General features: G+C 48.9%; 2 protein-coding genes across 7 annotated transcripts in view; one reads left to right on the forward strand and one right to left on the reverse strand.

Moving 5' to 3' along the window:
* Positions 1 to 19805, forward strand: part of bcorl1 (BCL6 corepressor-like 1) — a 28130-nt gene extending 8325 nt beyond the window's left edge. For 2 of the 6 annotated variants that reach the window (XM_076046594.1, XM_076046592.1), the window contains exons 2-12: positions 6636 to 6723; positions 6811 to 9366; positions 9532 to 9664; positions 10049 to 10534; positions 12184 to 12371; positions 13065 to 13343; positions 13431 to 13597; positions 15430 to 15575; positions 16841 to 16918; positions 17707 to 17890; positions 18018 to 19805. In XM_076046594.1, the coding sequence (XP_075902709.1) occupies positions 6718 to 6723; positions 6811 to 9366; positions 9532 to 9664; positions 10049 to 10534; positions 12184 to 12371; positions 13065 to 13343; positions 13431 to 13597; positions 15430 to 15575; positions 16841 to 16918; positions 17707 to 17890; positions 18018 to 18420 (4626 nt within the window). In that variant the 5' untranslated portion in view covers positions 6636 to 6717 and the 3' untranslated portion in view covers positions 18421 to 19805. The other 4 variants (XM_076046593.1, XM_076046595.1, XM_076046590.1 and 1 more) reach the window with 4 other exon arrangements.
* tspan6 (tetraspanin 6) overlaps positions 1 to 26832 on the reverse strand; it is a 120773-nt gene that overhangs the window by 81236 nt on the left and 12705 nt on the right. The window lies entirely within an intron of this gene.

Raw genomic sequence — 26832 nt, forward strand, 5'->3', positions numbered from 1 at the left:
TCTTCCACCCCACGCCCCTCCCCCGTTGTTGACCAACCCCCGGCGTGGACCCCCGCGCCTCGGTATCCAGCCTCGGCCGGCCAGGTGAAGCACCAACTTAAAACGGGACACCCTCCTCTCCGCTCCGCCGCCGTGCACCATGGCGGCCTCAGCGAGGGAGTGGGGGTGGGGGTGGGGGGGCTTTCGATGATGTCCAGTGCGACTCCGATTAGATGTCCACCTCCTGTTTGGCCACTTTGGAAGGCGACATTCTTGCAGAAAAAAAGGGGGGAAACATGCCAAGGCCCCGGGAGATAAAGGAACCAGCGTGCGTGCGTTCGTTTTACTCTGTTGGCAGCAGCCACATGTAAAAAAACGCAACATCCTCGCTCCGGAGGGGCACGTAGAAGAAGTTTTTAAATCCCCCCCTTTAACCACCAATCGTCTTTAGCCCCGACACACGGATTCAGATCCTCCGATGTGAACGCGTTCATCATCGGCGACGCTCCCCTTCTTCCTCCTCCACCACCACCTCCTCCTCCTCCTCCTCCTCCTCTCCCTCCCCGAGCAGCCGGTCACTACCGGGATAGCTCCTTCGCGGTCATCGAGGTCTCCGGGTTACCCCTCCACCCAGCCCCCTCTCCCCAGGCTCGGCTCAGACACAATGCGATGTGTCAGCCGCCGACTCGGCGCTACACGTCTCGTTCAAGCAGCCTCTCGATCACCGATCGGCGGTTCTCCGGCTTCCCTCGTAATTCACACTTTGTCAGCGGGGGTTTGTGTCGCTCGGTGTGCAGCCATTACGGAGTGAACGGCGAAGGGCATGGTAGGAGCCTCTCACACCCGCTGTCGATCAGCGCGATACGGGGCCAGCGGCGGCCAAGTAGTTTGAGACCGGAGGGAGTGCAGCCTCGGCCGGTCGGCAGCCGCGGATTCCCGCTGCACCTCACCTCACCACCCGTACCGGCCCGCGGAGGACTCGGATCGGGCATCGTGGTAAACAAACTCTTCCCTTTTTTTGATTAACTGAGGCGGCGGCGGTGCGATGTGTGTATGGATGTGTGGTTGTGTGTGGGAGCGCGGTTATTTCCTCACCAGCACAAGTTGTGTTGAGAAAGTAGGAAATCGGTCGTGTGGCGGGGGTTTGTGTCCATGTAACCGACAGGCCCGCACTGGTGAGCGGGTTCAGGTAAAGAACCTAGGGGGGTGGGAGGGTGGCCTCGTTATTGCCGAGACTTTGCCCTATGCGGCCAAATGTGATTATCCCATATCACAGGCAGACAGACAGACTAACGGTCTCCACATTGAACTGTCTGAGTTGTGTAAAAAAAAAAAGTTGCAGATATTAATAGTCTGTCGTTGTCGTTGTTGTTGTTGTTGTTGTTGTTGTTGTTGTTGTTCATTATTGTAACAACTGATTGGTCATCATCTGTTCTTTCCAGGTCATTGTCGAGTTTGCTGCATTTTAGCTTTAGTCAGATATAAATGAGGTAAAGCTGCATTTACATTTTCACTGTATACAACTGAAGATATGGGTAAAAAAAACAAAAAACATATATCATGAAAGTTATTGTTTTATTGTGTGACAGATCATGTAAGTAAATATAATGACCAGGATAACATCCAGGCTCTGCTTGTTCAACTGTTTTGCTGCACTTCTAGATTATTTCATCGATCACTGAATGCTTGTGTGACTCACACTATGTCTTTCCATCCAACCATCCGTCCATCCATCCATTTTCTTTACTCACTTTCTCCTGCACTCGGGGTCACGGGGGTCTGTTGGAGCCTATCCCAGCTGACACAGGGCAAAGGCAACTGACAATTTGCCTGTTCTCTACGGCTCTCCGTTTTGGGCAAAGTCTGCTGAAGAAACGAATGAATAATATTAAACTTAAAAATCTGATCTTTACATATATAGCATAATTGTAGTTTAAAGTTTAAATTTGAAGAGTTCTGTCCTGGGGCGACATGGTGCCGCAGTGGTTAGCACTGTCGCCTCACAGCAAGAAGGTTTTGGGTTTGATTCTGGACACCGTAGGTGTGTATGTGAGTGCGAATGGTTGTTTGTCTCTAAGTGGCCCTGCGATGAACTGACGACTTGTCCAGGCCCTGCCTTCGCCCTATGACGGCAGGGATAGGCTCCAGCAGACCACTGTGACCCTGAGCTCAGGAAGAAGTGGGTATTGAAAATGGATGGATGGATGGAGTTCTGTCCTAAGCTATGGGGACAGAATGTCATTTTCGTCAGTGAAGTGACACTGTTGATGGGGTTGTTTAAAATTCAAAATCAGGCAGTAGCTTGGTATAGGTGGACCGCTGATTATAGTCGATATTTTAATCTAGAAATAGTACTGTTGCCGCTGTTTATTGGATTTTGCATGGTTTTCTTTTCTTTTACAGCAATCATTCATGAGCTTTCGACAAGTGTGTGACGGACCTCTTGTATCTCATTCCTTATTTTTTCCTACAGGGAAAGTAAAAAATGAAGGTCTTAGATAGGTACACACTTAAAAATGTATAAAACATGCTGTACTTTCCTTGGGCAAAGGAGTGTTGTTGCAAATGTTTTGGGCTTTTGCAGTTTTTAGAGAAAACTGATGCTTAAAGGCTTGTCAGTGTTCAGCAAACTTGGATCGGTGTCACCAACACATGTATATGTTATATAAAATCCTGGTAGGATTTATGTCTTACGTAATTGTTAATATCTGAAATATCTCTATGGGTTAAGTTAAAAGAATAATAAAATCATATTACTTTATGCTGCGTATGACCTAAGGAATTCCAGCACTTTTTGGGGACAGTTGATATCACAGAAACAGAATGATGGAAAACGTTAGTGATTCTAAATACGTGATTTTATCTGACTGTGGTACACCTTCAAACAGATAATTGGGCCGTGACAAGTTGGGACGTGGGTTTTTCAAAAAATCTTGGTCAGAAAAGGCAGGAGAGACTTGCGTCCCCCATCCGCTCCAGGCTGCATTAGCCAGCCTACAGCATGTAACTGGAGTGCCTCCAGCACCCTGAGTCTTGCTTCCTCGTGTTAATTCCCCTGCAACAGACCTAAAAACCTCTCCCACTCTATTTTGGGTAATTCCGTGTAGCAGCATCACCCGACTGGCCCCGGGACTCTTTCCTTAATTGATCAGACTTTTCACTGCGGAGCGATCAAAACTCGGGAACTAGCTGGCTTTGAAAGCCAAAAACACGGAAAGAAAAAGAAGACAGTTTTATTAGTTCCGTTCATCTGATAAGCCTCTTCAGTTTAGCGCACCGTTACACTCTTTGGTCGCGATCGACCATTCCCCCTTGAGCGGCTGGAGGCCGCGTTGCATGCCGGTACCTGCAGTCCGCACCCCTCCCAGGCTCTCCGCCGTGTGATCCTGGGCGTGGATTGCCGCGCACTACATCTCCCAGGCCGTCGCCGAGGCACCCTCCTGCCCCGCTCTGCTCGCTCCCACCAGACTGCCGATACGAAACGGACTGTCTTGACGACCCCCACCCCCCCCGCACCCCTTCCCACCACCAGCTCCACCGCCCTCCCCTCTCCGTCCGTCCCTCCCTCCCCCCCTCGACTTTTTCGAACCGAAACCCGTCGACATTAGTGAGCAGCACGCAGCCATGGGGTGGACGGACGGCGGAGTCGCGGAGGGACTGGACTCGCGGCCGTATCCGAGCGGGTTCGTAACTGTTTGTGTCACTCCGGTTAGACATCCTCTTCCCTTTTTTCGTCGCGTCGCCCGCTCATTAGCACGGGGATAATTGAATATTTTCGGGCAAACAAGGGAGTCTGTTTAGGAGGAGGGAAAAAGAGAGCGCGAGCTGGTGGCGAAAGCCCCCCCAGCTCCAAGTGCGAGTGTGTCCGGCAGAAATAAAAGAAGAAGAAGAAGGTGGAGGAGGAGGAGAAGAAGAAGAAGAAGAAGGGACGGATAGGGGAGGACTTCACATTAGCAAGGGAGATAACAGCGAGTCCGCCTTGACGTGGAAGCCCAGCACCGCGGAGACTCCGCTGCGCAGGGAGCCGGTGGTGGTGGTGGTGGTGGTGTTCGGTGGCGGAGGGGGACCGACCAGACGTGGTGTCGGTGGTCAGCGGAGTTGGGCACATTGTCTGCCCTCTTTTCCCGGGCCGTTCCCTGGCTCCCGTGCGTGAAGTTGGGTCACCCGAAGAGACCCTCTCGTCGGCTCGTCCCGCTGGCTTCGCTTTTCTATTTTGTAAGTAACCTCCTCCCCATGCCAATGCAGCCTCTCCCCGTGCGCTGTCTGCGAAGGGGGGGTTGATTATTTGTGCGCGTGTACGGGGTCGCGTGTTTGTGTTTCAGGCAGGGAGAGTGTTAGCGTTGGGTGTCAGGAGGTGCTGCCGCCGCGGACTCGGGTTCGTTCGGCTCAGCCGTGTTTGCGCTGCTGTTTACTCACCTTATCGGGCGGAGATGTTACACACTGCCACATTGTGCCCCCCCCCCCTCCAACCCTTCCACCATCACCACGACGCAGCCCCGCCGCTCGATAAAGAAGGGTGTGTGTGTGTGTGTGTGTGTGTGTGTGTGTGTGTGTGTGTGTGTGTGTGTGTGTGCCACTTGCTGTCATTTTTCTCCCTTTCGTCCTGAGTGACACACATCAGTCCTTCCCCAGCCGTCCTCCTCCTCCTCCTCCTTCGTGGCTGGCTGTTGATTCTCGTGGCGCAGCTCAGCTGGTGGTCGTGTTTGGATGTGGCGATCACCTGAGAAGCAGTTGTCATCACGGAGCTGCTCGCCATCTCGGTCCGCCGACGGGCTCTCCGGAGTTGGGCTTTCATATTTGCTCCGTGGCTGATATTTAGAGCGGGGACAAAAACACACGCACATTGTTTTCCCGTGGTTCCTCCCCGTGCCAAGGCATCCATGTGATGGTGTGTTGTGCACTTCTCTGACATGACGTTAAACGTTTATCCGTCCGGGCTCCGAGCTGACTGTTTCTTCCTTTTCATCATCTGCGATGCCCTCGAAATTCCTGTAAGATTATGTCAAGCTTGACTTTGTTTGACGCCGTTTGCCCAACGGCGTGTTGTGCGGACTGCTGCATAGTGCATACATGCGCTGGCCTACATCGGAGCGGATGAATTCAAATGGTTGTTGCGGGAGCAAGCGCGATCGCGGCACAAAGGCAAAAAGAGAGAGAGAGAGAGGGAGCGAGAGAGAGATAGAGAGAGAGAGAGGGAGAGAGAACCTGGCTGTGAGCAAACTGTTGGCTGCGCGGTGGTGAATGCACGCACGCTCCTCGATCTCGTTGCACCGGAGCGGCGTCTGCATCGCCGGATTCCCTTGTCGGGTCTCGCAGATTCCAGCAGAGATTTGGCTACGTCAGTCGCTGAGTGCATCGCGTTCGCGATGTTTCACCGGACGAACGGAGCGGCGGCGAAACACGTTTCCATCTCCAGCCTGAGCCTCTCGCAGTTTTTGTCCGTTTGTAGTTGCATCGTTCACTCGCTGAGACCCCCCGCGTTTACCCCACACTGCCACATGCGAGGTCTATTTATCTGTTTCACATACTTGATTTTAATCACACTGAAGTTGTTTGACTGCATAGTGCTTGGGTCGTTTGCAAATGTCTCTTCTAATGTTTTGTGATGTTGTCGGAGCTTTGCACTTAAATACTTAGTGAAACGTAAGCGAGAAGGAAAACTTTAAGTTGCCTGGTTATTGTGTTTCCTCTCATGGACAAGACTTAACCTGCACGCAGCACATCCGGCCGCAATTCACCCATAAAAGATCATTTAGAGTTGTAACAGCTGATTGCCTCATGGGAAGATCACAGCCAGTCCCAGGGGTTTACACGGGTCACACTGCGTGTCTCACTTTTGTGTCTTATTAGTTGTACTTTGCACACGACAGCGGACCTGGAATCCATTTTTGCGGGCTCGTGTTGATGATAAGAAGAATCAACATGTGCACGCGCGTGTGCGTGCATGTGCTGCTTTGAGCACCGTTAATGTTGAAGTTCAGTGGCGGAATATTGCTGTTTGTGGACAGAGTGCCTGCTGATTATCGCTTTAATGTGTCATTATAACAGCTTTGTCATGTCCTTCTGAGTTTTGTTTAACCATCCCTGAATAACAGTGTCACTGTGGATTAGTCGTGGCAGGAAAATTGGATTTTTTTTTTGTAGTCTCTGATCTGAACTTAGTAGTTTTACTATGTAGCAAAACATAAGAGTTTGTGTAGATCGAACCAGGAAATAGAAGTGAACCAGCTGTGGGCAGTGCAATGTAAAGGGGATGCTGGGAATCGGCTTGCAGCTTTTTTCTGGCCATAATCTTTCCATATTAAAACATGAGGTATCCATTCTTCACTGCGACTCTGGTAATGACACTGGGCTATACAGATTGAAAGGTACGGACAGGTTCTTAGTATTCTATCCCTGTGAGGGAATTAAAACAGGGTCCTCAGTTTACAACACTTCTGTCCGCCGCGCCGAATTGCCCGTTCGCTCTGAGGAAATTGTAACGTTTTTGCGCCCGAGCCCGTCTCACATAAAGGAAGTTTTCAATTTCCCAGTGCCGGTTGCTCTGAACCATTTGGTGTTGAAAAAGGAAGGGGTCTCATTTCCTCTGTGAATGATTCCACTTAAGTCTAAAAAGTCATCAAAATTAACTGTTGTCTTTATCTTGCCATTTGCAGCACATCTCCCTGTTTCAAGAAAAAAGCTCTCTCCTGACTGACTCAACCAACCCCCGTGGCATGTTGTGGTAAAGCAACACCTATGCAGGTACAGCCCCCCCCCCCGTTTGATTGCGAGATCACAGCTTTCACTATCTAATTAACGCTGGCCCTCTGAACCTGTCTTATTACTCAGGTGGATCCTACACTAATGAATGTAGGGGATGGAGGCACGGTGAGCAGAGAGATCCGTGCTCCAAATAAAGCGGCCGCTAGTATGGTGGGGAATCCCCCTCAGACGCTCCCCCTCGAGTTCCGAGGAGATGTTACCCTCAGTCAGCAGAACAAGACCACTCCAGCGAAAGACTGCAAGACAGCCAAAGCCTGCGTGGACGCGAGCAGCTTCAACCACAGCCCCGAACTCTCAGCAACCCAGCAGCCCAACAATGCACCAATGTCCGGCTCAGCCCTCACCAGCACCGAGAAGCGGGTAGACAAAAGGGTGGACGTCCCTAAACTTAAAGGTGACGTCATGGGGGTCTTCCCTAATCCTCAGTGGTCGAGCGGCGCGAAAGGTGGCCGCGACGACTCGCTGAGCGCAGCTCACAGCAGCTCGGCGTCCGGTAAGAAGTCGCCGGCACAGTCGGCCGGCTTCCAGTGCTCCACTATGTTCAAACCAGTACAGCCTGTTGCCTTCTTGCCTTCCTCCGCTTTCCCCTCGCCACTCTGTAAAATCAAACTCCCACCAGCACCGGGTGAGATCGCGGCCCTGAGGGACGCCACAGCCGGTCAGTTCCAGAAGGAAGTCCAACCCCAAAGCTCAGGTGTCAGAGGGGCGCCCCTTTCGCGGACCTACAACTACTCGTTCTCCGCTGGCCGGACGCCGGCGGCGGAGAAAAAAGCAGGCGCTTCGACGTCGAAGATCAAATCGAAGAAGGCGAAGCCTGCAGAACAACACAAGTCCTTAGCTTCGGTGGTAGCGTCACCAGCCATCGCTCTCCCGCTGCAGCACCCTTCGTTGATGTCTGCAGCGCCCACCTGCTACACCCTTTCTCCCACCGCTGCCATTTGCTGTGGTTCCGCCCTGGCGGCCAGTATCACCTCTCAGAGCCGATTGTTGAACCACGTGGACAAAGGCAAGGGCGTAGACAAGGCAGCGGTGGGCTCTCGGAAAACCCCTCCGCCTGCCCCCGAGGACCACACACCGTCTGTGGCCGAACCGAGGGACGTCCCTCTCGACCTGTCTGCAAAATCCAAACGTCCAAAGTGCACAGACGACCCTCCAGCTGCAGCGATGCAGCCTAATAATAATAATAATAATAACGAACTGAATCAGAGAGAGTTTCTCAACCCTAGGAGGAACCATTCCACAAATTACAGTTCCGCGGTGCAATACCCCGTCCTGCCCAACACCCACAGGAATGGATCTCATCAGAAGCAAACAAGCAAGCATCAGAAACCTCAGGCGGCCGAGCCGAAGACGACCTGGGGGAAGGGATCTTCGCCTGATCCAATAAGAAATATCCCCGGGACTTATGTAGGTGTGGCCAGCCCCATTCTGGCTTCCACTCTGAGGGGCAAAGATGGAAAAGGGACTTTTGCCGATGAATTCCAGAGTTTTGCCAAGCAAGAGTTTATATCAATAATTGATCAAGGGGAACATCTGGCCTCAGGAGGAAAGAAGCCATCCTGTGTGATGAAGGGCAGCCAACACGGTCACAATATCAAGCACGTGAAAAACACCAGCACCGCCGTCAGTAAGAGCTGTCCTCCCAGGGGAGCCCTGACGACCGCCCTGTCTGGCTCGGCCAACGCTCAGACTCTTCAGAAGGCTGGAGCCGGCAGAGTGGCGGGTGTCGCTCCGTCCTGGCAGCAGCCGCCTCAGCTGCCGCACCAGTCGCCGTCTCTTCAGGGAAAAAACACGCAGGGTTCTCCAAAGACCAAGGACGCCGCTGTCAGCGAGGGACCGGAACTTCCGAACAACCAGCAAAGCCCGTCCAAGCCGCAGGACGACAAGTGGGAGAGGGTCAAGTCTCCCCTGTCCAACCTGGCGTCCATCGTGAAGCAGCAAGGCCTCGAACCCGCAGCGCTGACCAGAGAGGGGAACAGCCACAGCTCGCCCGTCGCCTCCAAAAAAGCAGATGTTCTAAATCCACTCAGCGGCAGCCAAGACGTCCCGTCGAAGCGCACGTCCAAATTCAAATACCCGCCGCCCTGGTCGGTGGACAGGTCGGCCGTCAAGCCGTCTCAAGGGAATTCCGTGGACGTCGCGAAGAAGAAGGGGGACGGCGCCGAGCCTTCGGAGAACTCCGCCGAGCCGAACGCCGATCACAAGGACCGCGTGGGACTGCAGGCGAAGCAGCTCTCCTCCTCCAAACCCGCCGGCCACCGCCACCTCTTCAGGGGCAACGCGTCGACAAACGGGAACAGGAAGGAGAGCAAACTAGCGCAGGTCTTGGAGGGGGAGGTGTTCAAGAAAGACAGCGGCGCGCCAGCCGCTCCCCCCGCCGACAGGTTGGAAGGAATGGTGGCGTCCATACTCGCGGGCCACCGTGGCGGAGACGGCGACAAGTCCGGGAAGAAGGCGAACGGAACCAAAGAAGAGTCGCCCACCAAAGGGAAAACCTCCGGCAGCAAGCAGAAGACCAGCAAGCCGGCGAAGGAGAAGTCGCCAACGGGCCCGTCGAAAAAGGCTGCGGGGAAGAAGAACGACATCGAGAACACTCCGGTGAAAGCGCCGTGCCCAAAGAAGGTAAAACACATGGAGCTGATGCAAAGCTTCTTTTTGACTTTCTCAAATTTACAGTACCGACTTGTAGGTCTTGTATACTAAATTTTGGGGCGATCACACTTCCAGGGCTCGTCTAGAGTCTCTTCCATCCCCAGTGTGCTCACCTCGTCTCCCTTGTTTTTCCAGCAGAAGAAACAATGTTCGCCGGCGCTGGAGCAGAATCTTTCAGCGGGACAGCCCTCCCCACCGCGGAACAAGTCGGGTCAGAGGGACCGGATTAGTCCCAGGAAGGCTGAACAGCAAAACCACAAGCAAACAGGTACAATCACTCACAGACTGGGTCCATGTTGCAGGTTTCAATTTACCCTAAACTAAAACTTTTTTTTTATACCGAGGTATTTTTGGGGTCATACCTAAAAAAGGGAACTTTCACAAATACTTTTTTAACCATGTAGTTCATCGGTCACACGGTGCGAGTTCCTCGACTGGGTTATTATTAACCAGATAAATGTTGAATGGCGTCTTAAGACTGGCAGTCTGGAGCTGCTGGGTTTTCAGCTCCAGGCTACGACGGCGTTAGGCTCCACCAAGCCAACTTTGATTGGAAGTAACGACGGCCTGTGGGGCGATAGAAACCCTTCCAGCAGATCTCTCTCAAAACTTTTTTTGTTTGTCTAATGAATCGTCTTCATTGGTCCCCCAGACGGCGGCAGCGCTGGTCAGGACACTCCAGGCTCTCTGAAAAGCTCCCTGGAGCAGCACCGCGAGAGCGACTCCACCGAGAGCTCCTTCCCCAGGCTGAGGAGGGGGCGGCGGCGAGCCGACGAGGCCCGACTGGACCTGTGGGGCTTCGCCACGCCTTCCCCTCCCCCGCCAGCGCCCCCTCCACCCGCGGCCTCCCCGCCCGCCGCCCTGACCCCCGGCCAGCCGGCCCGCCGGCCCAGAGGGAGGCCTCGCTCCAACCCCCTGCCAGAGCTCCCGCTCCAGGGCAAGGGCGAGGCGGCCGAGGACGAGGCGACGACGCCTCCGCCTCCGCCTCCGCCGCCACCTCCAGCGAGCAAGAAACGGCAGCGCTGTCGCAGCAAAAAGTACCAGAGCGGCGACTACATCACGGAGCGGGTCAAACTGGAGGACGCCGAGCACGGCGAGGAGTCGGACTCCGTCAGGCAGGACGCTGAAACATCACCGGGTCAGTTGTGCGCTTTCGATTTTTCAACTTTTTTTTTTGTTGCCTCAAAACTAAAAAATACATTGACAAGAGGGTTTTTCACAGAGCTACATGGAAAAGTTTGAACGCGTGAAAGACTTTAGAGCAGAGTGGGCTTGATGTGAGAGCCTTTGAAGTCTCTTCAGCGTGGAGACGCCAGAGCAGCATCGCTGTGTTTCACCAGTCGGCACAGCAGCCATCTGTCAGATATGTTGGACTGAAATTTCTTTTCGGAGGATCCTTAAATTTTTCCGTTATGAACACCTGCTCCATATGAAACAGAACTGATTTTGAATGCCTCACAATCTTTGATTTTTTTTTTCAACACCTCCAGAAAAGCAGCTGTAGCTTCGAGCTGAAACTGAACCTCTGTTGGAACTTGCACGTATTTCAAATGTGATTTTAAAAAGAAAGGCAGCGAGGGGTTGTCCCCATTAATGTGGGGAGGTATCGTACCCCTTTGTTACATCACAAAGGGCTGCCTTCCAGACCTATTTGTTTTAACAAAAGTGGAGAATGCAAAAGAAGCAAATGATGAACTTATCCCTGGAGAGTTTGCTGACAGACTAGTTAGAAAACACAGGTTCGGTGGAGGCTCCGTAAAATACACACAGATTCTAGAAGCAGAAGATGCGACTTGCTAATGGATGGTTAATAAACTGATTATTTAAAAGCATACGACAGCCTCCACCTGTGAAGGAATGCCAGTGTGTGGGTGGACGCTCCCTGCTTTTGTTGTAATTAACAGGACATACTTTTAAAAGTGACCTTGTTAAACTTGTCGAAGGTACTTTTTTAATTACCAAATCCAAGTAATTTAATTTTCCTCCACTGGAGTATCGTTAATTGTCTTTCTGACAGTAGAGCTCAGCAATATGCAGCCTGCTGCGCACCGGGGGCTCGAGGCTCTGAGTAGCTTTGGTCAATATTTTATTGCCCAATTTTTTTTTCCAAGGACAGCTTCCTTATGGAACTGCAAAAAAGTGAAAATGATTTTTGGGACAGCCTCTCCACATTTAACACTCTTGTATTAAATGTGCTTGTATGAAAGCAGGAATGCCGGGACTTTCAACTCATTACCTCGGCGATGGCAATTTGTTAGACTACTTCCACCCACTCCCAGTAGATGGCAGCCCAGAGACACCTTGAACAGTCAAATACAATCTGATTGACTCATCAAACTAATAAGAACAGTGTGAATGATTCCATCCCTGACCAGTTAAAATCTAAATCGTCTAATTCTATATTTAGAACATGGTGCCTGTGTGTCGGGCGTGAGATGACTTTGTTGTTGTTTTTTTCAATCGTCAGACTGGATCCATGCTATTTGACAATTAGCATCGGTTATTAGTCACCGTTTTTACTTCCGGACCGCACAGAGTATTAGCAAAGCCAACAGCCAAGCTTGAATTGTTGTGTTTTTTTTTGGCATTATGCATTAATCCGTTTTTGGCTGCTATCCAGAAAAAGCAACAAAGCACTCTGGCAGGGACGGCGTGTGACGGGCCACTTGTCGCTACTTATTAAGTTTCAGCAACTGTTCCTGCTGTGAGCGCAGCCCAGACAGATGATCTTCACATTTGACCGATGTCGGTGGATTTACTCGCCTTCTCTCAAACTGTTGGTCGCAGACCCGCGGACCCCTCGGTGCGGGAGCCCTGCCGCCTCCAGCCCAGACCCTCCCCCGCGGAGAACGGCGTGCACTCGCTCGGGCTCGGCCCGCTACTCGGAGAACGATGCGTCTCCAGACGGCAACGACAAGCCTTCGGGGAAGAGGAAGTTCAAAAGCAAGCATTTATCGGACAGTGACGACCAGAAGGTCAGACTCTCTTCTTCATGTGCGGTCGATCGGGTGTTTAACCATGAACTCATGAACCTCCTGTGGTTACATGAAGGCTGTTTTTTCGTGGCATGAATCATAGCAGTAGGTTTTATAAAGCAGAGGTCGGGAACTTGGTCAGGGCCGTTACTTAAAGGTCCCACTTTGCTGATGGTTACGGTAACATGAGTGTCTAGCTTGCTAGAAAGTGTGTGCTTGAAATCAGCCCTTTGTGATATCACAAAAGGCACAGATACCCTCGCCAGTGCAAAGATATGAGAATATAGGATATTATGTATTAGTAATTATGACTGGATGAAGGCATTCTGAATTGTTGCACTATTTTTCCATTTTGATGGAATAAATTTGAGTGCTGTGGAATAAATTTGAGTTGCGACTTCATGATTAGGTCCTGGGTTCTGAGACTGCACCAGTTGAGAACCACTGATTTGTCTGATATGATGAAGATCCATGACTCAGTGTCTCAAGGCTGCCTTGTTTTTCTCGCCTTCCAGTCATTTGAAAGGTCCAGGAAAGCATCATGTTTTATCAGCGTTTTTGCTGGGGGCTGTAAACAGAGGGCTAAATGTGCTGTTTTTCTGAGCCGATAGCCTCTCTGCATGACCCAAAGGATTTTTATACGAATGGAAATGCTCTCCAAACTTCTCAACGATTCACTTTGTTTCTCTTCAGCTGACGGCCAAGCGCGGCTCTTTGGGGAAGCGCGCCGCCTCCGTCGCACTGGATGACGGCGGCGGCGGCGGCGGCGGCGAGAGCAAAAGAGCGGCGAGTCCGCCGCCCCCTCCGAAAAGCGCGGCCTTATCTCCGTCCAGCAAGAGGGGCTCGTCGGGGAGAGGCAGCGACTCGGAGTCTCCCCCAAAGAGGCCGGTCCCCCCGGAGGTCCGCCGGCTCATCGTTAATAAAAACGCCGGGGAGACGCTGCTGCAGCGAGCCGCACGCCTCGGCTATCAGGTGCGGCCACGAAATCCCGCAACGCTGCCCGAGCGTGTCGCCCCCGTTGACGTTTATTTAATTTTTTTTTTCCTCCCTGTGCCGCAGGACGTGGTTCAGTACTGCCTGGAGAAGGACATCAGGGAGGTTAATCGGCGTGACAATGCCGGTTACACGGCCCTCCACGAGGCGTCCTCTCGAGGTTGGACCCAGATTGTTCAGATGCTGCTGAAGCACGGCGCCGACGTCAACTGCAGCGCCCAGGACGGAACGCGGTGAGGCACAACCCCTCCCCCCTTATGCCCCCGTCCCTGATTTACAGCCTCGGCTTCGGCCTGTTCAAATTGGTTGCCCGGGAAAAAAAAAGAATATTGCAATAATTCTATGAGTCTTGTAATTGGTGTAACGCAGTGGTTCTCAAACTTTCTCTGTCACGCCCCACCTTGGAGGAAGAAAATTTTTCATGCCAGAAGCCCCAAATTTGACGTGGCTGTGTGTTGAGGGATCCCGGTGATCCTGCAAGTGGTCCCATGTCTCTAGGACAAAGTTGACTTTTGACCCCATAGACTTGCATGGCATTAGGGTTAGCGATAAGGCTGGAATTAGGGTTAGGGTTACTGATGGAATTAGGGTTAGGGTTTCGGGGTTCCTCATGGGCTAGAAACAACACAGCTTTATGTTGTGCTCCCATCTCTTCACAAAGTGCAGAGAATGGCCACGCTTTCAGGGGTCTTGTTTTGATGAAATTGACCACATCAACAACATCAGTCATGTGACAACTTCACATTTTCTACCTGCCACATGGGACGACGTTGAGCGTTGCGTGCGCTAAGTCATAATATCGCGCCAGTCGCAGCGTAGATCACGCACTGATGCAAAGTTGTAACGTTCTATCAGCGCTGGAAAACTCTTCATTGTCCTCTGGCTTTTTCGCTCGCGGCTCGCGCATTAGAAAGAAAATAGACCGGACACCGAAACGATCGCTACTTTTCAGTCTTTGTCAAGTAGTAGTAGTGGTTTAACAGTACATTCTCTCTAAAATCCCAATTGCAGCCCTCTGACTAGGTGTTGTGAAGCCCCGGTGGCCGTCAGCGAAAATTATGTTTTCAACTTATTTGTCCAGGGCCTTGGTACATGGGTATTTTTTATATACTCCTGGCTTTTTATGTGACATTTATGTTCACATGTTGACAAATCTTAAGGTCACTGAACCCAGAGCTCTCATAAAAACGCTCTTTCAGGGTGTTTTTTTCCCCTGAAAATCTTTCATGTTTGCGTCTATATATGAAGTTTTCTTTCCGCTTTTGTTTGCAACCTTTCTTGAGTGTGTGTGATGTTTGTTTATCTGCTAAGCAACAGTGAATAAAATGGCAGGCACGACCAAAACAGTGCCAACCGTAACCTTTCTGGGAGACTTTGCTATGTGCATCTACCAGAGGCATCAGAAAGCATCTCCTTGCATTTCTTCCTATTTCAGGGTCATATGCCGCAACTCTGCTTCATTGTCCGTCTATACTTCGTTGTTGTTGTTGTTTGGCCTGTTCTGCTATTGTGCCACTGTCTGATTTTCTTCTGGCTTCTGATTGGCCAGCATGACCTTATACCTTATATTATGTCACCACCTCATTATTGCCTGACAGCCTCCATATGCAGCCAGTTGTGAATGAGATGATTTTGAAATGAAGACTTGATTCACGTAACAGCCAGGAGAAAATTTGCTCGAATTAGGCCCAGGAGAAGAGTCAAACTTTTAAAATTAACTGATTTTGGTGTGGTAAATTTCAGGAGAACATCTTTTCAAATTAAAATGTTTAATGTTTTAAAGGAACATTTATACCTGAAGCATCCCAGTGTCTAAATCAATCATTGTGGATTTAACCTGCAATGTGACTGATCCACTGAGCGCAGACTTTTCACATAAAAATAGCCTCTCTTTTTTTTTTAACGTCAAACCGCTTTTTAAACGCTGCTTTAACACTTTCATTTATAGCTTGTAATAAGTGGATCATTTATTTTCTGTCTTTATTTTAAACTTTCATACATTTGAGACATCCAGTTCTAGGCTGAAGTTATTACTGAACTCGTCTGGTACTTCCCTTTTCCGCAGGCCTCTTCACGACGCGGTGGCGAGCGACAACCTTCCGATCGTCTGGCTGCTTCTGAATCACGGCGCAGATCCGACTCTGGCCACCTACTCCGGACACACGCCAGTCAAACTGGCCCACAGCGCCAGCATGAAGGCCTTCCTCACAGGTAGGTGTTCCTCCCTCAGCTCAGAGTAAAAGGCTTCAACAACCCTCGTTTGAATGAGGTTGCAGACTCGCGTTTGCAAGCGCAGCACACACATTAATAATAATCGCATTTGACGCAGTAAATAAACTAGTAAATCTACCTTGATGCGGTGCCGTCTTGGAGCTTTTTTCTGATCAGGTCAGCACTTGCAGGAAGAACAGTCCATGTCACCCTGCAGTCATTGAAGAAAACCAAACCATTCATTCTGTGTTGAGACAAACAACAAAAGACCATCTCAATTTTATGCCATTCAGAAGGCTGCAAACTTGGCTGACTTGGTGAGAGGCAGCGCTGCTCCCCAACTCACTGGAGAAGTGATTAATTACTGGTGTGGCGTCCTAGGAGCACCGAGCGGTAGCCACAATAAGACCCAGCAAGTCCGCGCAGGAACTGGAACAGGAACTGTTTCACATGTGCGAGGGGGCTGTATCAAGGACACGCTGTCTTCCTTTTGGTACTGTTTTAAACAGACCTAACACAAACAGATCATTTCACTGTGACATTGTAGCTGGTGAATTGTAGTAGATGTGCATCAGGTTTTACCCAAACAATTTGAGGATTTCAGGGAATGAGCCCTGGATGTTAGCTGCACATGTGACTGCAATCAGCCATTGTTATTATGATTATTTATAAGTTTATTTCGACAGGACAGTGCATATTGATAAACACTGAGTATATGAGTAGTCACTCTGCTGCTAAATTTCATCTGTAGTCCCCAACAATACAACAATTACCATAAAAAGAACAATTGACATAAAACAAATACAACAATATAACATTCACGCATATTAACTATGCCTACACTATTGCACACGTACCAGCCATAGGCATAACAACTCCGAACATGGTGCTCACAGGTTTGTTTGTCTAATATCCAGCCTGTGAGTTGTGCTTTAAAAGTTGTAAAAGTCGGACTCTCTCTTATATTAATGGGTAGCTTATCTTTGGATATATATCTTTGGATTGGACAACACGTTTTAAGACAATGTTGTGTGTCTAAATTGTACCTCACAGTCCCCTCTTGTGTTAACTCTGGTCCCTATGCTCACATCTGGTGGTTTTTGTTATGTGTTCCTGACTTACTGCTGCTGTCACTGTTGATGAGTGATGAGTTTTATCTTCACTGTTTGGCCGGGATGGGTTGTGATCATGATTTGGTCATTACGCTCACAGTCAGTGTAGCTTTAGTGGCTCTTTATCTTCTCAACCTGCTCTTTCTCCTTCAGATTATTTCACTGACCTGGAAGGCCGTAAGGAGGAGGATCCCAGCTCGCACTGGGACTTCTACAGCAGCTCGCTGTTCGGTAAGCAGCTCCGCAGTCCCCCGCGTCGATCGCACCCTCCCTCTCAGTCAGCAAACACAGTAGTAAAAAGTGATTAAAAGCGGGGGCTGGGGGGGTGGGGGGGGGCTTGCTCACGGGATGTTTGCCTTGCTGAGCAGCGTTGGTGCTGTAAACAGCTGCGGGGGGGACACGCATCCCTGGGAGGAAGAGTGGGATCAGGTGGTGGGAGAGAGCGGAGAACCGCTGCTTCCCTCACAAATGACAAACTTCTGTTTTAACTGCGATGAGAAGGACAGACATGCGATTGTCCGCATTGTTCACACACTTGTGTGCCGCTAACACGTCTGATTCGGCGGCAGCGGAGAAATGATTAAAATTTTATGTCTCGATATCAGTGAAGGATTTGCAGCCGAAAAACGTCATTATTCCAGTGGTTGGCTCAGATCTCTGCTGTTCCAACACGGTTTAATAATTCAACTTGTGAATCATTCTCCACTTTTGTGGCAGAGTGAGGTTACATTTAGCAGCGTTTATGTGTATTTAAACGTCCCTGTTATTGATTTTAACCATTTAGTTTCGACAAATAGTAATGTCTGTCTTTTCTTAACGTTAATTTAAAAATTCACAAAGTGTCTTGCCTTAGACTTCTCAAAATTAACTTAAAATTCCTTTGAGGAGATTTTCAGTAATCTGTAATAAAGAGCGTGTGTTTTCTCCACTAGAGGGAGACAAACACCCGCACATTACTGGAACAGATTTTTTTTTTTCTGCCCCCCTCACTTGTCTCCCTGTGGGCCTGGTGTTTGCAGAGACGGAGCAGGAGCCGTGCTGGGACTTCCTGCTGTCCGACCAGAATCAGGAGGAGGAGGAGGAGCAGGAAGCGGCGGTGGCGTCGCGCAAGACGGACGACACGGACAAAGACTGTCTCCTGTTCGAGTTCTCGTCCGAGCCTCTGCTGCCCTGTTTTCACGTTCAAGTGTCTGTAACGCAGGGGTGAGTCTGCAAAAGATTGATTTGGAAAATAAAAATAAAGGAAAACTGTCGGACTCTGACTAACTTTGAAATTACGAAATTTTAGTTTTTCCAAACTTTAGACACCTATGTTGTTTCCACCCTGCAGATTTTGCAACTGGTTCCTCCTGACTGACGTCCTGAAGCGCCTCAAAATGTCGGGACGGATCTTCCTCGCTCGCTACCCACACCTGGAGGTGGTGAGCCTGCTGGCCTCCGAGCTAAGGAAACAGGTGTCGGTGAGCCAGGTGAGCTCATCTTTGTCTTTGCCTTGCAAAGACAAGAACAAGGAGGACGCAGACGAGGAGGAAGAGGAGGACGAGGAGGAGGAAGAGGAGGAGGGGAAGGAAGGGGAAGAGCAGAAGAAGAAGGAGGAGGAGGAGGGACTAGTGGAGCTGGTGCGATGCGTGCCGGAGCTGCAGAGACTTCTGGGCTCCACCATCCACATCCTGGAGGAGGACGAGGACCAGGAGGAGGTTCAGGCCAACACAGGGAAGCTCTGCAGCCGGTAGTCTCGGCTGCGATGACTGTTTTAGTTTTCTTTTCTTCCTTCGGTCCTTCCCCTGCACGCCAGAGCTCAAAGGGAGCCGCTCCGTCCATCTTTAGACCAGGGTGCGAGTTCAACTCCCGAGCCCCAGTACGAGTTGACACTCCACTTATAACCTTTGACCTCAGACAGAAGGTGACTTCACGATCACAGAGACTTGAGTGGTCGGCGCCCAAGCGCAGCCTTCAGGTTCCTATCTCCAAGTATATTTGAATAAATCAGAACTGTCGGGCAAAACTCCCTTTTTTTATGGATTGCTTCTGTACATGGTAGTGTATGTGTATATCTTGCCATCAGGGTGAACACATTTGGCTATATTAACGTATTATCGTGGCAAAAGATGAATTATGTTTGGACCTTTTTTTTTTCTTTTTTTTTCCCTCCCAGTTTGCTCCTGAGGGGGGAAAAGTGATATTTTTCAACGGGAGATAATCCAAGGCTTTTTATCTTGGACTCTTGAGCTTAAGAGGCTTAAAGCGAGGAAGGACATTGGTTCCGAATGGTTCCTTTTGCCCATTTGGGAGACCTGCGGAGAGAAGATCATGGCACATAATATTCAAAGATAGTCATCCACTGACAACAGAACCTCAGTCCACCCCCCCCACCACCCTCCCCCTCCCCCACTCGCCTGAGCTCCATATTTAGATTTTTCCCCTCATCCACTAGAGATGATGATCACTGGACGGACCTACGATGTTTGTTTATTCCCTCCCCCGCCCCCTTGCGAGTCCCAGCGTGGCATCGCGCCTCCGCGGACCTTCAGATTGAGAGTTTGTTTACAGAACTAGACAGATTAGAAGCGTTCTCCACGCCCCGGGTTCCACTCCTCATCACAGTGACTCAGAATCCTGTGGATCCTGATGCTCCGAGAGAGAAAGAGGGAGAGACAAAAAAACAAAAAAAAAAACAGAAAGCGTCTCTGAGGAGTCGGAGACGCCCTCCCCCCCACCGTAGCCACGACTGTCGCCACACAGTGTTTCTAGATCCCAGAGTGCTTTTTTGTGTTGCAGTGTTTTATTTACACTGTTTGTTGTGCTTAATTTAATAGTCATTAATATATTTGACCTCTTGTGTATCTCTGATGAGCTTATATATGAAAAAAGAAAAAATGCTTTGTATGGTTGGTGCTTCATTTTGAAAAATTTACTTACTATCCCTTTATTCTGAATTTTTTTGTTTCCCCCTCCTCCCACTTGCCCCTCCCCTGTTAAAAAAAACAGTATTTCAAGAAGAAGAAGAAGCTAAAGTACAGTTTTATTGTACTGGTGCTAAAAACTGATTTTGTGTTGACAATCAATGATGTCTTGGTTTGAAGTCACAAACTAATAAAAGATATTTAAGATGACGAGACTCAACCGTGTGAAATGACGTTTGGATTTGGCTGCTAACAGGAATAGGTCTGGGATGGCTCTGAGTCATAGTTCCCCGTTGGATCACTAATATAGGTCACAAATAGTGGTTTTAATTGGAACACTAAACCCCCGCTGGTCTATATCTGGTGCTGACGGCCCTGATTCACTTATTCTATTAAGGTAATTACATAACAGGGTTTCCTTCTAGAATTGAATTGGATACGCGCTAAGCGCTCACACTGGCGCCGTTTCAACATCACCTGGGTTGAGCTCCGCCGCTGACACGTTGAAGGAAAGTCAGAATGTACAATACAAACAGCAGAGCAGGTGTAATATAAATCATGCCCCCCCCCCTCAACTATTGTTTTAAACCTGCAGCAGTGGTGGGCACTGGGCAGTGTCTGAATATTGACCTTATCCAATTACATCTATGCCTTCACATTTTGAATGCTGACCAGCATTTTAATTTCAAGGTCCACTTGCTTGTTTCCGAGGTGTTTTTGCGTAAACAACGCAGCTACTACCGCTACCAGGGCCAGCCCAGCCCACTGAAATGCCCCGTGGTTTTCCCAGTCATGGCCCAACTCGGCCTGGGATAACCAGTGACTTGGTGTCAGCTGAAGGCCGTGTTTGGTTTGGGCGAACAAGGCTGCACTCGCACCTCTACATTTCAAGGTGAACTGCGCGGTTCAGTTTGAGGAGCTACATGCCCAGGTCGTGTCGAAACCCGTTCGCCGGACGGACGCGTTGGTTTGAATCCGTCCACTAGGGGGCAGCAACGACGGCAAACAAAGTGATCCGAGCGGCAATCGATCGGCAGCCCGTTTGCCCTGCGCTTGTGATAATAACATGTTGCTTTTGACTTTTGGGGGCTTGGCTGGCTGAGGGGGCTTGGCCGTTTACGCAACATCACACATGAATAACAGGATAACATTGACACAAGGCCATTTGATGAGGCTGCCAAAAGAAACAAAACAAGAAACTCCCGCAAAATATGAGTAGAATATGACTGATTCACCAAACAAAAAAGGGATGTTCGGTTAAAACATATCATTCCAGTCTTGGACAACAACAACATATTTTAAAGGTGATGAGCTGAAGGTGAACTGTAAATGGTTTTTAAATTGGCCTGATAGAAGCATTAATTTGTAACCGGTAAAAACAACAACAACAACAACAACAATGAAATTTTTTGTATAACATCTAAATTTAAAGCCGTTTTCCACATCTGACAGTGTGAGTAGAGGGTCGAGCTCAGGGCGTGTCATTCCTCAGAGTGACTGTAAAACACGGAAATGTTCCGTTGCACTTACCCCTGAGCCCCTTACATGCCCCCCCACCCCCACTCCCTCCGGTACAAATGGTACTTACTCTACACTGGAACCTGTGAATCCCCCAAAGGGTTACTACAGTTCACCATCCAGAGGGGAAAACATGGGGCTGTCGCATTCCAAACTGTGGGCGGAATGGCTCGGCTGATTGTTTTTTTTTTTTCCTTTTCTTTTAAAGTAATGGTTCTAAAAAAAAAAAAATCTTTAAAGCTGTATCGAAACTTTGCACTAATGGGCTCATAAATAATTGTGTTTGCGGTTGTTTGCGGTAAACATCCCGGTTGCAACAGGATGGTCCGGGCTGTTCCAGAGGATTGTATTTCAAAGCGGGGAATTTTTGACTGTCCTGTAAATTGGGGCCTTATTACATCATGTGGGCAGTTGAGCTCTCGGAGGGCCGCCCTCTGCTGAACAAGCCCCTGTCACGTCTGGGCCCTCATTGGATGCCTGGGTAGTAGGCCAATGGCGTGCGATTGGTGGAAAATAAGGGCAAGTTTGCTCAAGACCTACTGACAGACTGACATGCAAAGAAGGAAGGGAGGCCAGCCTGGCTGTCGGCTGGGGCTCAGCATTGTCGGTCCACACAGACACAAAGGGGAAGTGGGAGAAAGCAACAAAACACAGACGACTCCTTCAAGGTCCCTAGTTATGCAATATTCACTTGCTACCAATAAAGCTTTTTGACACCTCCCTGAAATAAGGAAAATCTGTGCGTAGCTTCATTTTTCTGAATACACTTTCTGAAAATTTCTGGGGAAAGAAATGACATTTTCAGAAAGTGTCTTAGGACCCACTGCTCTGAAGAACATCCCTTTGTGATGTCACAAAGAGCACTGATACTTTTTCTATGTAAAGTGACTACACCCCTCATGCAGTGTATACACCCCGCCTGATCCTCTCGTCTGGTTTTTGCCCCTTTCCAAACATGGAAAGTCCAACACAGGACCGGTTTTAGCAACTGGATTTTAAAAATTGTCTCCGGAGGCTGTAAACAGATGCCTAGTTTTATTTCTGCTCGGGAAAAAAAAAGTCACATCAAATTGCTTCACTGGAAGATTTAAAAATGTTATATATGGGAGCTTCTAATGTTAAATGTTTGCTCTTTGTCACCTTATTCTCTGCCGATGACGATTTAAATGTGATCAAACACAGGGTTATCTGGCCTGTTCCGCCGCTGTTTATCATTTTGTGGTAGACTGATCACTATTTGAGAATCTGTTCTGATAAACACGGCCAGGCTGTCAGGAGGTTCCTCCTTCGCTTTATTTGCTCCTGCCAAGCAAAAGCTGTTTGTCTCCGTTAGCAGCACTAAGCGCAGGGTTACATAACCGCTCTGAAACAGAACCATGGAAACAGGAAGTCCCGCTCACTGCACTCGCATGTAATGATTCAGCCCGGGCACTTCCTTTTCTCTCCGTCCCCCCTTTTATTCAAAAACCACTCGCTGTAATGCCCTTTTCTCGAGAAGCTGATCAGAATCTTAAACACAAACCAACGAACCCTGTGAACTGACTGAAATGGAGCGTTCCGGCCCGAGTCACCGTCGCACCACTTGTTTTCATCTGCAGCTTCTCGATCAATGCAGTGTCTCTCCTCCACTGCCAGGGCAGGCAGCAGGAGTCTGCTTCATATCGGTCGGTGGAAACAACAATAAGTCAAAGTGCATCCTAAGGTTTATGGTCCAGTTTTATCTTCGGCTCTCTTCTCACTCCCGGAGCTCTAAATATAAACAAGAGAGAGAATGGCACCGCGACGCATTGCAATGATGTCGACTGTGCCCAGACATCCACTTCGCACCTGCATGCAGCCAATGCTCCTGGCACCGACGTAGAGACGGCGAGTCAAGGACACAATGCAACAGTGTGGCCCTAAGGTCATTTGAAAACGAAGACAGCAGGAGAGACACTGAGGTGAAACATGTTGCTTCTAAAAGTGTTCATTATTTGAGTGCAAATTCAGGGCAGTAGCCGCCAATCACTGAGATTTCTGGAATCTGAAAGCTAGCAGGTCCTTCTTGAAACATTCTGAACAAAAGCCATGCTGGTGAAACCCATCAGGCTGTTGTTTTTTTTTTTTTTAAGTTGAAATGAAAGCATACGATGTGGAAGAAGAGAAAGTGAAAAAAGGTACTGCAACAAGCTGCTGCCACTGAAACTAAATGAGACAATTAGCGAGGTGTACCAGGCGTTCTGGTCGTTTTACTGAGGACTGGAATAAAACAAAACAGCACGGAAGGCTTTTCTAAGTAGAAAAGGTTTTTTTTCTCTCGTCCACCAAACGGCTTTGGCAGAGCTAAACCTTTGCCAAAGGACAGCAACATCCAACTCATGTTGTCACTCGCACTAATAGGAAAAAAAAAATCAGCCTGCTGTTATTTGGGTCAGCTCGCGGAAGGAAATCTGATTGATCCGCCTGATTGTGATTGTGATTGTTGACAGACGACTCGTGCAACCGACTCCTGAAAGACTTACTCTTTCCAAACACTGTTTTCTCCCCATAAGCGCTCCACTGGCAAGACACTGAAGACATGCAGAATACCCAAACATGCGAAATTTCCTTTGTTGGTAAGAAACGGTTTCCTGTATTTGTGAACAGGCGTTGAAATAGAGCAATGAGTCACGGCTGGGAGCTATTAAAGTGTCAGAGGTACCGGGGCGGATGTACGTGCAACATAATAAATGGCTGTTGAAGTTTTAACTTAGCGGACAGAGGTCAAAACAAACAGCAGGTACATGGGTGCTGTTGTCTGACTAGTATCATCTTTTATCTTTGCAATCAGCATGCGCTTTCTTGTTTAGGTGAGAAATTCTGTACTGTTTGCCAAAGTGTTATACAACCAACTTTTTAAGAGCCCGTAGAAGGCATTTGTATAAGCCATGGCTCGGCCGGTTAAATGAAGAAGAAAAGAAATTCTGACCAAAGCCAGATTGTAGCAAAAATACAAAATTCTTTCTACTGAGAAAATAAAGAGTTGTTTTTGTTCTTGTTTTAATCTCAAAATTCCAGTTCAAGACTGACTTTGATCCACTTTGATGGATTAGTGATGTACCAGACTTTCCTTGCAAGGCTGTGCGAAGTTAGTGTCAACCGTGCTACCAACAATTAATCCTCTGGTGCACCACATGATATCCTAAATCAAATTTGAACAACCAGAAAATGCATGAGCATGAACCTCCCCAGGGCACTTTTTTTTTGGGGGGGGGAGTTGAATGAGAAGCATCATTGTGTAAACACCCACTGGCAAACACACCCTGCACCGCACCGCACCGCACTGTGATGTGGGCCTGTGTGATCCCCGCTGCTGTCCATGGATTGTGCTCCGTGCACGCTCGCGGGCGCGCTCGTGCACACAGCCATGTCATTGTCTCGGAGATTAGATTAGATTCAGCCTCCGCCTCGGGCTGGACGCGGGTGCTGACCTGCAGAGAACTCCCGTCTGCTATCTGGTCGTGGCAACCGCTGACCGTGTCACACAGAGAGAGCGGCTGATGTTTATCGCGTACCTGCCTGTGATAACCAGCTCAGCTCCACTCAGCAACCTGTGCGCACGGCGGCTCGGCGCCGTGAGGACAACTCCACACCAACAGCACGTCCACACGTCCACACTGGCCATTCTTTTTTCATTTTTAATGCTATTTTGACAAGTTTTGTTTAAATGTTTGGATGTGCTGTAACAGTCATCCATTGCTGTTTTTATCAGCAATGGATAAAATACAATAAACATTGCATTTCAGCAGGCTTTTTTTTTTTTTTTTTTTTGGTCCAATTTAAATTCTATTCCTTAATTTGTGCTCATGCAGATGAGAGGCCAAACGCCTTCAAGAGCAAAACCAGTCCAGTTGCCTCAACTTCTACACCACGTCCAAGTGTTTTACAGACTCTGCAGAGGAGCCTTTGCGTATTCTAATGCATCGTTAACAAAGTGAAATCTGTATTTACTTTTTTAAAGACTAGAACGAGAACCTCTTGGAAAGCTTAAGCTGCTCTGCAGAAACAGATTTTCACAAACATTGAAAAAAAAAAAAAAACTGTTTCCCAAAATTGATGCACATTGAGAAACAAGTGGAATTTCTCTCGTTTGCCCTCTCGTTTGTTGCTCTTTGCAAGTTCATCACATTCATCAATCTGTTTTTAAGTCAAAGCCACAACAACACTCAATCCAAACAGGGAAACGTGACGGCCTCGAGTCATCAATCGCTGGTATTGATCCTTATTGTGAAATGCAACGTTGCACTTGAAGTGAAATTTGACTTTGGCCTGCCAATGGATTTTTTATTTTTATTTTAAAGAGGGATTCCAGTTTTTACTCAGTTTCTTTTCCTTCTGGCAGGCTCGCCTTTTAAAAACACACAGCCAAAGGTGATCTGTGGCGCAGCACCAGACCTGCAAGACCTGATTAAATGCACACATGACGGGAGGTTGAGCTGACCCACAAACGCAGTTTGTAATGGGAAAGACTTACATGTGTGTGAGCTGCGGGAGAAAGAGGGCAGGAAGAAGGAGGGGTAGTGCCGGGGGGGGATTGTTCTCTTCCAGGGAGGGCCTGTGTCAGGCTGTAAGCTGCTCCAGCTGGACTCCACACCCACTCGCCTCTTATGTAACCTCAAGCATTCCTCCCAACGCTCTTTGTGGAGCGAGCGCGCTCACACACAGACACACACATGCCATGGCGATCGTGATGTGACACTCGCCGGCAATGGCAGAGGGGACGGAGGGGGGATGATAGCAGCTGTGGTCACGCTGCAATTTTCCCTGGTACGATAAAAAACAACCAACCTCACAGTTTTTTATTATTTCTCTTCGTCTGCAGCCCAGAGGAGAGAGTTGCTAAAGTATGCGAGCCTTCCACACCATGAAATAACAAAATGCGTTCTTTCTAAACAGAGAACAAGCAGCTGGGCCAGTTGTGGTCTTATCAAGTCAAGGAGAAAGAGGAGGAGGGGCGGCTGTTGGGGTTCTGTGGGAACTCCTCCGTCTGAGGGAACATGGAGGGAACACAGTGTTCCCACTGCTGCCGCCGACCAGACAAAGAGGCAGACGCTCGCAGATGTCAAGGAGGCTTCACGGGAGCTCCTTTAGGAAATGAAACTCCAAAACTACCACTGAATTCAAGGATGGGGTTATTTTCGTGTATTAATGAAGAGACTTTTATTAAAGCAGCAGTGTTAAATTGTGGGAGCGCAGCAGTTTGAATGTTGCCCCGTCGTACCAGCGGCACAGGAAATATGCTGAACATGAACGACTTAAAACCTGCGTGAAAGTCTTGCCAGCATCGGAGAAAAGAGGGGCAGCACTTTGAATGTGAGATTGATTGCAGCACAAAGCACAGATGCAGTAGGAGATTTGGCATTCTAGTCCTCTTTCTTCTATGAATTTGGTCTTCCTCTAATCTAAATTTGACTTTTTTTTAATTGGAAATTGATTTTTTTCTATGTTGTACCCATTTACAGTTTTTATTTTTCCATCCATGTTCAGCATACTTTGTACTTGCATTATTTGTTAATTCATTTGTCAACTTCACCAAACTACATTTTAAGCCTCTGCTTACAGCCTCCAGAAGAAAAAACCCTCCAGGTCTTAACTTCTTGTTTACATTGATGCAACCTCCACATGTTGGAGAGGGGTAAAAAAGGAACGTCTGTTACGTAACCGAGGTATCGTTGCCCCTTGGTGACATCACGTGTGGCTGATTCC

This window comes from Nelusetta ayraudi, unplaced genomic scaffold (assembly GCF_046127955.1).
Source record: "Nelusetta ayraudi isolate G7.1 ecotype Tasmania unplaced genomic scaffold, CSIRO-AGI_Nayr_v1 ptg000090l, whole genome shotgun sequence".
NCBI lineage: Eukaryota > Metazoa > Chordata > Actinopteri > Tetraodontiformes > Monacanthidae > Nelusetta > Nelusetta ayraudi.